This window comes from Azolla caroliniana, unplaced genomic scaffold (genome assembly GCF_043228905.1).
Source record: "Azolla caroliniana isolate FFs.n. ecotype wild unplaced genomic scaffold, voAzoCaro1.0.p SCAF_16, whole genome shotgun sequence".
NCBI classification, from domain to species: domain Eukaryota; kingdom Viridiplantae; phylum Streptophyta; class Polypodiopsida; order Salviniales; family Salviniaceae; genus Azolla; species Azolla caroliniana.
The window spans coordinates 1760784-1776418 of record NW_028230451.1 but is presented as its reverse complement, the minus strand read 5'-3'; the positions used below and the strand labels follow the sequence as shown (position 1 = coordinate 1776418).

Sequence of the window (15635 nt, the reverse complement as noted above, 5' to 3'; positions counted from 1 at the left end):
GACTTTATTATTGCGAGCCATCCAAATGGTCCATAGTGCCCAAAATCGTGTCCATTGGAGAAAATAGGCATGGTTGGATAGGGCGCACGGAATTTGTCCAAATAGCCAAAAGTGTTTACCAAACCTTTGGCCAAGAAATTTGTGATAAAGAGATGCACTTAGTCTTTGTACAAATGTTGTAGTGAATGAGCAATTCCATAATAAGTGTGAAACCATTTCCAATCGCCCACCACATCTTGCACAATGTGGCGGAGCTTTACGTTCTAATCGTTTACCAATATGTTAGTACTACACTTTACATGAATGACTTTATACCATTATTCCTAGTATAGAGACATCTATAAAGAAGCACGAGTCATAAGCTTAGCAAAAGGGTTGATGAAAAAATATAATCTAATATGTTTCGATTAATGACGAATTCATTTATACATAGAGTAAGGCTATGCCTTATACATCCATACTTTATAGCTCTAGGTGTGTGATATGGAAAGTTTAAGAGCTCACAAAGGGGAAAGGTTAAAACCCCCTCATATTGGGGTATTCAATATTGTGGGAAATTGCCTTTAGGGGAGACTCTTGTAGGCGAGATTCCTTATTCATGAGGCCTTTCATGCATGAAGGTAAGCTTTTGACCAAGATTGGGGAGCTCTTAAAAGTTCAAAATTTTATCTTGTCTCGTAGCCCATCCATGACACATGCATGATGTATGACTAATACATGACACATCCATGCTATGTTAATGATGCATGCATGAAAAAACCATGCATAACCACAACCATCTATCCTTGTCCATAGACATCTATTGTACATATAATTATGATCGTCCATGTCCAACAATGTGAGCTCCTAATCATATCATTATCTTCGTGAACGCCCATATTTTTTTCGGCAAATACATGTGGCATTTTGGAAATGACCACAAAGTAAGTGTGCCATCTTTAAAGGAACACACAAGACATTGATGGGCAATCCAACAACATCAAAACTCCTATTTATCCACCTCTTGAATCATAGACATTCTCCTCCAACTATGACCCTAAAGATAATTGTCATGCATTATAATCATCATTTTTCTTTTCTTTTGCTTTGCTTTGCAATCCATGTAAGAAGAAAATGTCATTTTCTCTAATCACAAAGCCCGATACCATTGAGTTTGTTCACATTCATGCCTTTTGCTACTGTTTTTTCATGTCGCTCACACATCCATTTTCATTAAATAAATAGCCTTGAATGCTTAAAACACTTCCACTTAAGAAACAAAATAAAAATTTAATCACACACACAAATATTACGACACTTGAGTAAACCAATGAAATAAGACAAAATTAAATAAATCGGATTAGTTCCTTTTTGGAATTGAACAAGCTCATTCTTAAAATGATAAAAACATTTCGAGTCCCCACATGGGATGCCACACATAATTGAGTATATATTCTAAAACATTTAATAGCCAAATTTTTTGTAAGGGGTTTAGACAATGCCATGTGAAAATAAGTAGACAAAGTATTGACATCTAGCAAACATAATACATATCGACATCCACATATGGCTAGAATGCGTCACTCACACAAATCTAAGCCACTCATATTGTGAAATGGTTTCTCGAGGTTGTGTGCAGTTAAATCCAGAGTCATTGAGCAACTTTAATGATTAAGCCATTGAGAAACCCAAACCTTGTTTTTCTTATTGGGTTTCCATGATTGTGAAATGATTTCTCAAGGTTGTGTGCAGTTAAATCTTGAGTCATGGAGCAACTTTAATGATTACGCCATTGAGAAACCCAAACCTTGTTTTTCTTCTTGGGTTTCCATGATTGTGAAATGGTTTCTCAAGGTTGTGTGCAATTAAATCTAGAGGTCAAGGAACAACTTTAATGATTAAGCCATTGAGAAACCCAAACCTTGTTTTTGGAGATTAACCTAAGCTCAAGTTTTAGAAACCTAGAAATCCCATTCATATACATATATACATGCATGCACATGAGAATCCATATGACATTAAAAGAGATCTAATAACTTCTCCATTGAACTCTTTTACTTTATGGGGAGGATCAATATCCTATGCCATACCAATAGTTAGTCTATGAGGAGAACAGTTGGGAGCAAAGGCTCATGTATGGGTTCCATTGTCCACACATGAAGCAACCTCACCCCTCTCACCTCTAGGTCTTATATCGCCGCCACTTACTATTATTGCCAAAGATAATATAGGCATCGTGTGTGTAGGATCCATGTATTGCAATTGTTGGGGGTTGCAATGATATGTAGGGGTGCGAATATCGATCGCGACAGAACAAACAACCCCCAAAAGGACATGATGGGTGGGCAGGCGGCCAAGATGACGCAAGGTTTTTTTTTAATAGAACACATGAAATAGGGCCCCCTCCCCAATGATCCTTTCTTAATTATCTATAGGGAGGAAGAAGCAAAGAAGTTATCCTAGGAACCTGACTTCACACACACACAACAACAACATACATACATATATGCTTATATGTTATACACAAACACACAAGAAGCAGAAGAAGAAGACACATACATACATTATTACAATTTACAGATATACATACATGCTTATATGCATGTATGGATGGAGTATATCTATACATACATGCTTATATGTATGTATACTCCATACACATGTCACTTCCTTCTCTTTGGGGATTAGGGTTTAAAGAGAGAGAGAGAGAGACACGCAGAGGGTGTATTCTCGAATATTATGAATATTGAGTATTGAGAATACCACGAATATCACGCATGGGTCAATCTATGCATACATACATACATGATCCATAGAATGAACCATACGTATCATACGTGCATTTACATTCGAGAATGATTCAATCAAACGTGTATGGTAAATAATCTCAAAGTTGGATTGGATTGACTAAGGTCTATATTATATATTGATTCACTCTCAATCCCAATAAGTGGACTCTAATCCATTGTGAATCACCAACATAAGTATGGTTGCAATATTTACATTGTATCATATGTATACTTTTGGGATGCGAATCAAGACGTCTCTATCATCCTCACTTTAGAACTTTACAAAAAAACATGAGTATGAACTATATAGATTGAATCAAAATATGTCATTATAAATTATAATCAAACGTTCAAAAACTCATAAAACGTATATTTGAGAATATGAAAAAAACATGACATAGGCAGTAGTAGCATAACAACTTACCACTAGGGTGACCTAATTTCTAATAACAAAGAAAGCAAAAAAGAAACGATCAAAAACTCATAAAACGTATATTCGAGAATACGAAGAAAACATGACATAGGCAGTAGTAGCATAACAACTTACCGCTAGGGTGACCTAATTTCTAATAACAAAGAAAGAAAGAAAGAACGAAAAAGGAACATGAGGAACATGACACCGACATAAAATTTTGCCATGACATATGACATAGGCAATAGTAGCATAACAACAAGAGAGACAGAGAGACAGAGAGACACAAGAGGGAGAGATAACAAACACAGAAAGAAGCACACACACAGATGATGATGATGATGATGATGATGATGATGATGATGATGATGGCCCATGTATGTATGTATGTATGTATGTATGTATGTCTGAATGTACAGAGAATGTGGAAAGGCAGTTATATTTTATCCATGTACCCATCATCTCTCTCTCTCTCTACTGTCTCTGTCTGTCTGTCCTTCTCTGTTTCTCTCTGAATCACGCTGGAATGATGATAATGGAAGCTTGCTGGGTTTTGAAGCAAAAGAAAACAGGGTTTCTTTTCTTTTCTTTTCTTTTCTTTTCAAAAACAAAAACCATATCTATCTATCTCTATATGTACATATATATATACACCTACACCCCACATGAATGGAATGGCAGGTTTCTCTCTCACTCCTACATCGAAACAGAGAAATATACAGAGCAGAGAGATTGAGAGAGACGGACACACAGGCATTCAAAGAGAGAGAAAGAAAGGAGAAAGATATGGGTTTCTTCTTGGCTTTCTTGCTAGAGACAGCAGAACGCTTGTACATGAAGCTGTGGACATCCTTCTGTGAAGATCAAGAATGTATCTTCTACCATCGCCCACATCTTACACAGGTAATCATTCATTCATCCATCCATCCATTTTTTCTTCTCTCTCTACCTAAGACTCATATTCTATTCTATTGTTTTCTTTTCTTTGTTAACAACAGCTTCATATCGGCGACATATCCCCTCATTCTCTGGGTGGCTACTTCTGAGATGATTGATACATGACCCTCATATGATTAACCTCTAATGATCCAGAACCGGGTTTTTCATATGGTTAAAACCCTACAAACGTCTTAGATGCTTACGACCTAGACCATATCCCCGAAGTAAGGTCAAATCTATATGCATAATGGTTAAAACCTTAATCCCTAGCGAACGGTTTTACTTACTGAAACCCTAATCTCTCATCCCTTAATACTGAACCCCCCCGGTTCCAAACCTTTAACCTAAAGACTGGAAACCTTGATCCTGAACCCCCTCAACCCTAAACCCCTGTGCGTTTCTGTTACATATTTTACTTTTGCCCCAAAATATATCAACCGGAAGCTCTAACGAGTCCTTTTTTAGTTCGACCCAGATCCCATGAGTGATTTTTAAATTTTTTTTTGCTGTAATGATTGAGCACTATACCCTTTTTTGCTGGAATATTTATAACTCGAAACCCTGACAGGGCCGTCTAATGACGAGTACAAAGCTTTCACGCGTTTCACGATCGTCTATAGATTCGAGTAGAAAAAACCTGACTTTTTAAAGCTGTGCGTGTTTTGTTCCTGGAATGGTATACTTCACCGTAAAAGAAATCAATGTGGTTTTTCCTTGTGTTTGTACCAAATTTGTGATTCTCTCTCTTATCAAAATTTTATGCATGAAAGGAGCAGAGAAATTTAATTCAGAGAAAAATATCACCAAACTCAGTAGAGTAGTTTGTAATTTTTCATTGGATTTGCGACTGGCAAATTGATGAATGTGAGCAAATTCAATGGTGTGTCAGTAATTTATCTGTTTGGGAATATTGATGCGAGCTGTCGAAAATCAATGAAAGTCAGTCAATCTGACATTTATGAACGCATTTTTGCATTTTTACCACTCGATTGATATATGAGATCAACACCAGAGAATGTTCCTAGTGATCTGGCCTGTTTGTCAGGAGGAGGATTTATTCCTCCTTTACACAACGGATTCCAATGATTAAAAAAACCATTGCTGCTTTCTTTACTCGTATCAAATAAACCTGTCAAACATTGGTGTGTACAGGATTTCTGTGCTCTTTTATTTTATATACACAAGCTTGATGAAATCAAGAAAGGGATGCTGCACAAAAACCCAATGGAATTTTGTGCTATTTTATAGGAAATCCCCCCAATCCCCAACCCCAACAGCACGCTTCTGTTGCCCAACAACTGATTCAGAGCACAACTACATAGTTTTTTGGTGCCAATGGGCTTTCGAAAAATCACTGTGATTATGTCCCCATCCTTAGCTCCTTGGATTCCATGCGTTTTATAGCATCATATTTCATGGTGCTTCTATTGTATCTAATTGTCATTGCCATTACCTTCCATGGGCTGGTTGTCATGGAATTCTAATTAAGTGAATGACGGAGAATGTGTGTATTGTCTGCAGAGTTAACCTTCCCAATGTTTATAATGCACTACACTTTTGGAATACGGACCACGCTATAGACCTAGGTGTGATGTCTGTAGTTAGTATACCACCCACTTGCGGGTGACCGCCAACCACTTGCCGGGGATCAATGTGTAGCACATTCCTACCTACCTTGGCAACTCACATGCCATGAGTTTTGTGGTTGTTTGGATGCTTCATTCAAGCATTGCTAGTTAAGCGTGCTTGAGCTAGAACAATATTGGGATGGGTGACCTATCGGGAAGTTCTGGTTACATCCATGATAGTAATGGTTTCAAGGGGCCATTGCTATCGAGAGTGGACATGCTCCGTATTCGAGCGGTGTACTGACTTGCACTCCTTGTTGGCCATAAGGCACTAATGCTAAAAAGAATCTATAATGCACTACACTTTTGGAGGTGAAGAAACTATGCACAATCTTCACACCATGAGGATATGTTTCCAATGAATGCGTAGCCAACATAGCAAAAATTGAACGTCTCTTGATTTTCCCGCAAAATATTAACATAAACCAAAATGTGCAAAGAAGAGATCCTTACTCTAGAACAAAATAGTAGAGCTTATTAGAGATAGCCAACGATCATCCCCTAGTTGTTAGTTTATCCCCCACATGTATTCTTAGAGTGCACATTTTGTGATAGCCACACCCCAAATGATGAATACCTATTGTGATCAATGAGATGTCAATGTGGGAAACCATAGATAAGAGTAAGATAGAATGTATTTAGGATAGATGTGTTGTTGATTGGTTAAGAGGTCCTTACTCTTAATATATGTTCCATTGACTTGAATATAAGTATTATCTAGCACTAGCTTGTATCTATGAAGCTAAGTCAAATTAAACAATAAGTCAATTGATAGATAAGGAATATCCCCATTATTATCCATTGATTTGCGCATTTAATGTGACAAATTACAATAAGACCAATTACAGAATCTTGATATCCTCCCTCTCTCTAACACAACTATTGTGACTCTTATCTATGTCAATCAACTCTGTAGTCGACGAGCCTAGATGCCATTGAAGCTCTAAGGTAAGAGTACAATTGTGAGCAATTCTCATATGTAATAGAAAGTTTATATTGACACATATATATCTTTGAGTGTAACTCTATATGCATATCTAGTCAATTCTCAATATCTTATTTATTTGTAATTTGCAAGTACTCTTTACAAAACAGCAAATAATGTTTATGAATTAGAACTCTATTTGGTCCATTTTATAGCGTATATGAACTTCTAGGTTTTGGCCCTCTTAGCAAGCACCTTACTTTGAATCATTAGAAATAATATACCTTAAGATTGATTGACACATGGATTAGAGCTCCAAGAAAAATTATCATTTGGATGTCATGACTTTAGTATTTATGTCCATACACTTCTAGAGGTTAATATACATGTTTTGTTTAATCATGGCTGGGATACATGCTGCAGCCATAGCTTAGCTTTCACAATTATGATATAAAATTGGATTAATGTTGGTTCTATGTTAGTCGCCGTGGGCCGTTACGTACAAGTCTCCTCCATATACATCAAAAGTGGATCGTTCACTTCGTGTCTTTCGCTGAAACACTGTTGTTATGCATAGTGAATTCTGACTGAACCCATGTGGCACATCTTGTTTTCCATGAATCTAAAAATGTTTTAAAGTGCATATTCACTGTAAAATGTTGTTCTTGTAAGGAGAACGATAACTCTTCTTTGCATATATGTTACATCTACAATCTATTATTTCCTCCCTTATTCGAAGACTGATTTTTTCAATCGTACATGTTGAAACCTTTATCCATGTCCCCTTGCATGTCGGCAGATGCAAAAATGTTAGCCATAAGCACATAAGCTGCAGAGCAACTGCCATCTAATCGCATTGCTTGATGAAAAGCCAACATACCTAGCTTCACATTCCCACATTTTCTACAAGCGGACAATACTGCAAGCCAAACTGCAAGAGAATCAGACAACGGCATCCCTTCAATCGCTGATATCACATAGTCAAAGCACCCCACATTTCCAAGAATGACTACCATGCAAGTATAATGTTCCAAAGTTGGATTAATACCATATTTAGTGGTCATATTGTTGAAAAGCATTTGGGCCTCATTCAATTGACCTGAGCGACTACATGCACTTAGTACACACAAAAGTGTGACAACATTTGGAATGAGACCTTCGTTTTGCATCTTTTCAAAACAGTTCAATGCTTCAGGACCATGCCCATGTTGAGCATATCCTGCAAGAAGTGCATTCCAAGAGACTACATCGCGTACTGGAAGCTCCTCCAGCACCTTCCGAGCTCTTGCAAGCACACCACATTTGGCATACATATTGACCAACGCATTTCCAAGAACAATATCATTCCTCAACAAACATTTATTTATGATACTCTCATGGATCTGTTTCCCCTTATCTATTGCTCCGGTGCTCCCACAAGCCTTTAAGATACAAATGAAGGTAACTACATCAGGATAAAGGCCCTCATTCTGCATCTGTTCAAAACAATCCCATGCTTCTTGACACTGCTCTTGTTGACCGTACCCTGCAATTAGTGTATTCCAAGACACCACGTCTCGAATAGGCAGCTCTTCTAGCACCTCTTGTGCTTTCGCAAGCATACCACACTTCCCATACATATAAACCAAAGAATTTCCAACTCTGATATCCTTGTCCAGTAAACCCCTATCCACAATATCATCGTGAACTTCTCTGCCCATGTCTATGGCTTGCGTCCTTCCGAGAACCTTCAAGAGGCAAAGGAAAGTGATTGTGTTTGGGCACAGACCCTCTGTTTGCATCAATTTAACGCAATTTACTACTTCGTTACCTTGTCCTTGTTGGGCATACCCTGCAATTAGTGCATTCCAAGAGACTACGTCTCGATCAGATAATCCTTTGAGAACCTTTTCAGCTTCTGAAAATATACCACATTTTGCATACATATCGATCAAAGCATTGCCGAGCATAGTTCCCTTACCTAGCAAGCCCCTACCCAAGATCTTTCTATGGATCTGTTTGCCATTGTCTATCATTCCTCTGGTACCACAAGCCTTCAATATGGAAACAAAGGTGATTACATCTGGGCAAAGTCCCTCACTTTGCATCCTTTCAAAACAGTTCAGTGCTTTGTGGCATTGCCCTTGCTTTGTGGCATACCCTGCAATGAGAACATTCCATGATACCACTTCTCGAACAGGAAGTTCTTTGAGCACCTTGTGTGCTTTTTCCAGCACACTACATTTCACATACATATCCATCAAAGCATTGCCAAGCACAAGATCTTCAAGAAATCCCATACTCATGACTGCATTATGAACTCTTGTACCCTTGTCTATAGAACCTATGCTGCCACAAGCATTCAATATACAAATAAAAGTGATAACATCAGGAGAGAAACCCTCGCTTTGCATTTGCTCAAAACATTCTAGTGCTTCATATCCTTGTCCTTCTTGAGTATACCCTGCGATTAGTGTAGACCAAGAGACTGCATCCCGAACAGGAAGCTCTGCAAGCACTTGCTTTGCTTTTGCAAGCACACCAAATTTGGCATACATATCTATCAAAGCATTGCCAAGCAAAGCATTCTTCTTCAGCAATCCCCTTCTCACAATGTCATCATGAAGTTGTTTGCCCTTGTCTATGGCTCCTATTATAACACATGCCTGAAGAATAGAAACAAAGCTGATCACATCCGGATGTAGGCCTTCATATTTCATCTGTTCAAAACAGTTCATTGCTTCATGTCCTTGCCCTACCTGAGCATACCCTGCAATCACTGAAGACCAAGATATAACGTTCCTAATAGGAACTTTTTCTAAGACTTTCCATGCTTCTTCAAGCAAACCACATTTAGTATACATATCCACCAAAGCACTTCCAACTATAACATCCTTTTCTAATAGCTCCTTCCTTACAATTTCATGATGGATTTCCTTGCCCTTGTCTATATCTCCCATGTTTCCACATGCCTTCAAAACGCAAGTCAAAGTGATTGCATCCGGAGAGAGACCCTCATTTTGCATCTGTCTGAAACAATTCAATGCTTCATGACCTTGTCCTAGTTGAGCATAACATGCGATAAGTGTAGACCAAGAGACAGCATTACGAACCGGAATCTCTTCCAGGACTTGATTTGCCCTTGAAACCAAATCACATTTGGCATACATATTGACTAAAGCATTTCCAAGCACAATATCCTTCTCTAAAAGTCCCCTATCCATAATCTCATAGTGAATTTGTTTCCCTTTTCCAATATCTCTAGTTTTAACACAAGCATTCAAGATGCAAGTGAATGTCAAAGCATCTGGATAGATACCTTCATTTCGCATTCTCTCAAAACATTTCAAAGCTTCACAGCCTTGGCCTTGTTGGGCATAGCCTGCTATCAATGCATTGAAACATAATATGTCTCTGATAGGAAGTTCTTCTAGCACTTCTTTAGCTTTTGGAATTGAACCACATTTTACATACATTCTGATCAGATTGTTTGCTAGGTAAGGGCTCTTCTCAATGAGCCCATTCCTCAAGATCTCAGCATGGATTTTACTTCCTTTGCATAGATCCTTCTTATTGGCACATTCCTTGATAATGCCCACTAAGTTAAGATCTTCCTTGTCATTCTCATATCTGATCTTCTCCATTGATTGGTAGCAGAGAAGCTCAGATCGTGAAAATCTGCAAAGGGATTTCACTCTCCATGTCCAAAATGTCAAGTTCATATTTACTACTATTGTCATTATTATGACTATCATCATCACTACCGCCATCGCCGTCACCATCATCGTCACCATCACTATTACCATTATTCTCACAAGAGGAAGAGAAACCATACCTGAGGTAAGCACCCATGAGTGCACAATTTGATTCCATACCAGATAGCTACAGAGGGATAGATTTGGTACTCTTAAGAAGCAGGCAGACAGATGGGTGTTTTGGGTATTTACTTAAATCTGAGGGGTATCCACGTAATTATGCAAACCGTGAGGAGCATGGAAATGCTTGTTGCCCCATGCCAAAGCTAGCCACTACGGAGCTGTAGATATCGATAATGCATGTATGTAATGTAATGGTGATCGAGAACCAAGGGTGCCCCAAATGTGAAATGGCTCATGGTACTATTCTAGGTTTTATGGATTATCAACGTATGTATTGAAAAGGTTTGAAGTATTGTTTTGATATAGGAATTTGGCAATACATAATAATGACAATTACTTTCCTCACCTTGCAATTGGGTAAATTATGTACAATTGGCAGAAATGTAATTTGCAAGACAAGCATCTTTTGGTTGCCTTAGTAAGAAAAATATTATCATTGATGTAGAAAAATGATCATAAAAAATGTGGCGCCAATTGAACAATAAGTATCCTTTTTCTACCCATGTGTCATGTTCACTAACCATCAAATAAGATCTTCTCACATCGTGTACCTTTACTCTTGCTTGCATTCTCGTAAAGGTAAATTCCCGTCTAAAAGCCAAAATCATGTATTGCTACTGGATTAAGCTTTGTGCGATGATACCTAATCATTTTTATAAGATTTATCCGGATCATGCAGTGTTGTTTGATTAAGTATTGTCCATATGAAGAATTGATCTACGTGAATACCTACTAATGACCCAAAATCTCCACAGATAATCTCGTCTCTGTATAAGTTTCTTACAATGCCCATGGCACCATCTATGGCGTAGCTAACTACAAACACAAAAACATTTAGAGAATATTTACTTGTGGGGTTGGCCATAGACCCAAACTTATATAAATTCGTTATACAACCGAAACACTTGGGCATATGCATCGTGTAAAAAACGAGGTTTTATTTATCTTCCGAGATGGCCCTAAGTTTTTGATAGGACAATAGTGTGAAAACTGTAAAGAGACAACAAAGGCATTTGGTGAAATAGTGTGGAAATTCCGGTAATCTCCATGGCCATTCTCTTTGATTTATTGAGCTACAATATGTAGATGGTTTCTGATGATTCGGGCGATGAGGTTAGTAAATCCATGAAGTATATTGCATGTATACAATGGAATGCACCACATGTTCTGTTTCCTGTCATCCTAGCAGAATCTCTGTTTTTAAGGTTGTGAATGCATGAAAGAATGGAGGTATAATGCTTTTATCTTGTGAAAAATAGCTTAGATTTATGGGGGCAACCTATAGGTTTTCGGAAGCTTCAGAATGCCTCATAGGTTTTCCTCAGTATTGTGAGTTTCAATTCTACCAAATAGCATGTATAGATTGACATTGTGACAGTGGTAAGATATAATAATCGGGTGCACACATCAGAGGTTTCTGTGATGTTTCATAAGTTGTGAACCCTTTTTCACAACCGCCTTATGACCTTATTGGGCATTTGGGAAATTGAATATGGAAAGCTGCTTATGAAGAGAGGAAAAATGCCACTTTCTATCTCTTTCATTATTTACATTGCTTCATAGCTCATTCGGTTGTAGAACTTAGATTTGAAGGGCAGTTTTTTAGCATTATCTTATAAACCTTTTTCTTGTGCAAATTGGATTGGAAATTACCATTTGTAAATGAGAAAAGTGATATTTTATTAATTTCCAACTTCTTCTTTGTTGGCATTATTGGCTTATATAACTCTTTGGGTTTTTAGAACTTTGAATTTATGAAAGGTTTTTAGGAGACACATATTAGGTCAGTGCCTCTATGAATAATGTTATGCATGAATACTTTTACAATGACATCAACATTAAACCATCACAACCCATATTTTACTACTGCATTGCCATGTATATACATTAATTAGCATTACAAATGCTGATGCACATATGAAGGCAAGGCTTTCACATCGTGCCTTTAGCATGAGGTGCCTTCTTTTATACTTACCCTAGATAGGATAACCTTATTTCCGTATATATGGTATGATGATTAGGATTGCATTTCTCAATCTTCTCTGGGTATACAACTGGCATTTATGCTAGTTCTATAACATATGAAGGCTTGTTTCAGTGGTTTTGGTACAGAAACGTAGCTCTAGATTACCACACTTCACTACAAAATCATTCTAAAACATGCACTCATCATGAGTGAAAGCCAAGAGAAATGGGGGGATCGCATACATCAACCCAAGGGGATAATATGACAAGAAGACTAACAAATGCTACTTTTGTAGCATGGCTTAAGTCTTGTGCAAAGAAGAAGGATCTTTACAATGGAGAGAGACTCCATAGAGATATTTTGGAAAGACAATTACTTGAAAACAGTCCTTATCTCGCAAGCAGTTTAATTGATATGTATACCAAATGTGGTGAGATCACAAAAGCACAAAAGGTTCTCGAAGAACTTCATGTTCGGGAGGTAGTCTCTTGGAATGCATTGATCACAGGGTATGTTCAACAAGGCCAAGGCCATCAAGCATTGGATAGCTTTGAACGAATGAGAAGTGAGGGGATTTTTGCAGATGCAATCACTTTCACGTGTATGTTGAAGGCTTGTGGAAGCATAGGAACTATAGAGAAGGGCAAGCAAATTCATGATGAAATTGTTAGTAGGGGCTTGCTGGAGAAGGACATTGTACTTGGAAATGCTTTGATAGACATGTATGCAAAGTGTCAAATGCTTTCATATGCATGCAAAGTGCTCCAAGAGCTTCCTTTTCGAAATGTCATCACTTGGTCAACTCTCATTGCTGGGTATGCCCAACAAGGACATGGTCAGGAAGCATTGGATTGCCTCGTGGCGATGAAAAGTGAAGGACTTTCTCCGAACGTGGTCACCTTCACTTGTCTCTTGAAGGCGTGTGCTGGCATAGGAGCTATAGATAAGGGCAAACAAATTCATGATGAGATCCTAACTAGGGGTTTTCTAGAGAAGAATGTTATGCTTGGCTCTGCTCTAGTGGATATGTATGCTAAGTGTGGTGTGCTTACAAGAGCACAACAGGTTCTTGAAGATCTACCTCTTCGTAATGTGGTCTCTTGGAATGCATTAATTTCAGGGTATGCCAAACACGGGGGATTTCATGAAGCACTCGATTGTTTTGACCAAATGCAAAGTGAAGGTGTAACTCCAGATACAGTCACATTCATTTGCATTCTGAAGGCATGTGGTAAAATAGGTGCTTATATGGATAAGGGAAGACAAATTCATGATGACATTGTGTCTAGAGGATTGTTGCAGATGGATATTACAGTCGGCACCGCCTTGGTAGATATGTATATAAAATGTGGTGCACTGTCAAAAGCGAATAAAGTGCTCAAAGATCTTCCAATACGAGATGTAATATCTTGGTCTGCACTAATTTCAGGGTATGCCCAACAAGGTCTAGGTCATGAAGCTCTCAAATGTTTTGAGCAGATGCAAAGTGAGGGTTTGTTTCCGAATGTGGTCACTTTGATATGCACCTTAAAGGCATGTGGCAGTATAGGAGCTATAGAAAAGGGCAAACAAATTCATGAGGACATTGTAGGTAGATGCTTATTAGAGAAGGATACTGTAATCGGAAATGCTTTATTGGACATGTATGTGAAATGCGGTGCACTTACAAAAGCCCAAGAAGTGCTCGAAGATCTTCCTCTTCGTACGATGGTCGGTTGGTCTGCGGTCATTTCAGGATATGTTCAAATAGGCCAATGTCATGAAGCGTTGGACTGTTTTGAAAAGATGCAAAGTGAGGGGTTTTGTCTAGATGTTGTAACTTTCATTTGTGTCTTGAAGGCATGTGGAGACACGGGAGCTGTTGACAAAGGCAAGAAAATTCACCTAGAAATTATGGGGAGAGGCTTGCTGGATACAGACATCGTGCTTGGTAACTCTTTGGTGGATATGTATTCAAAATGTGGTATGCTGGCACAAGCACGAGAAGCCCTTGAAGAGCTTCTTGTTCGTGATGTAGTTTCATGGAATGCATTGATTTCAGGGTACGCCCAGCAAGGGAAAGCTTATGAGGCATTGAACTGTTTTGAATGTATGCATATCGAGGGCATTGTTCCAAATGAAGTCACGTTCCTTTGTGCTATGACAGCATGTAGTCATGTGGGGCTATGGGGTGAAGCAGAAATGCTTTTCGGGAATATGACAAAAATGTATGGTATTGTTCCAAGTGTAGACCACCATACTTGTATGGTGGCAGTGTATGGATCTTCAGGCCACTTTGAGAAGGTAATGTCAGTGATTGAAGTGATCCCATCGTATGATTATCCTATGTTATGGCTCGCCTTATTGAGTGCTTGTAGAACATGGGGTAATGTGGCTCTCGGGAGATTGGCATTTGATCAGATTATACAACTAGATAATAGTTGTGCTACGGCTTACACCTTTATGTCTCATATTTTTTCAGCTTCTGGTATGCAAGAGGATGCAGAAAACGTTGAAACCATGAGGCTTAAATATGCTGTTCGTAAGAAACTATAGCATCAAAGATATGCTTGTCTTCGTTCGCAAATTCAGTTAATAGAGATTCAATATGGGAATATTATTTGATTTTTTTATTGGCTTTATCCGTAACCCGTTTTCAGGATTGTAACTCTGAGCTGTATATATATATATATATCATGAGAATACAAAAGATTGTCGAGGGGTATAAATGTTAAATGAAAAAGCATTTGCCCTTTAAAGTAGTTCTGGAGGAGGATATTCTTGAGATTTTGATATGACTTTGCTTTTGCGTTCATCAAGATGGTATAACAAGGGATACAAAATAAATCTCGTTCACATAAATAGGAGCAAACAAGTGATTCTCATTTCAAAAAAAAAGAGAGTATGTACAATGGAGATGGAAACTTAGGGCAAACTTACCAACTGTATATTCATAGGGACAAACATGGAATGATTTAATTCCAACCACCAGTGTAGACATTATCAAAAGATGATTATAGTCCATGTATTCTATGACAACAATATAGAGATGAAGACATAGACTTGAAACACAATTTTGAATATGCCCATTCATTACTGATACTATTAACAAAGAAATCCCAACAAATGTTTTCAGCGAAGTCACTGAGAGTGGGATTACT

At 38.1% G+C, this 15635-nt stretch overlaps 2 protein-coding genes and 1 long non-coding RNA gene across 3 annotated transcripts; 2 read left to right on the top strand and 1 right to left on the bottom strand.

Annotated features, from left to right (window-relative positions):
* The first annotated feature begins 3873 nt into the window (after positions 1–3873).
* On the top strand, positions 3874–4458 carry LOC147853500 (uncharacterized). The gene is made up of 2 exons (XR_015531216.1): positions 3874–4083; positions 4179–4458. It is a non-coding gene; the product is annotated as an uncharacterized LOC147853500 (long non-coding RNA).
* A 2521-nt stretch (positions 4459–6979) lies between these two features.
* On the bottom strand, positions 6980–10578 carry LOC147853499 (pentatricopeptide repeat-containing protein At2g39620-like). The gene has a single exon (XM_087332312.1). It carries the CDS (start codon positions 10482–10484, stop codon positions 7422–7424), a length of 3063 nt encoding a protein of 1020 aa, XP_087188438.1. The 5' UTR covers positions 10485–10578; the 3' UTR covers positions 6980–7421.
* Positions 10579–12582: 2004 nt separating this feature from the next.
* LOC147853498 (pentatricopeptide repeat-containing protein At3g09040, mitochondrial-like) lies at positions 12583–15577 on the top strand. The gene has a single exon (XM_087332093.1). It carries the CDS (start codon positions 12721–12723, stop codon positions 15028–15030), a length of 2310 nt encoding a protein of 769 aa, XP_087188219.1. The 5' UTR covers positions 12583–12720; the 3' UTR covers positions 15031–15577.
* The last annotated feature ends 58 nt before the right edge of the window (positions 15578–15635 follow it).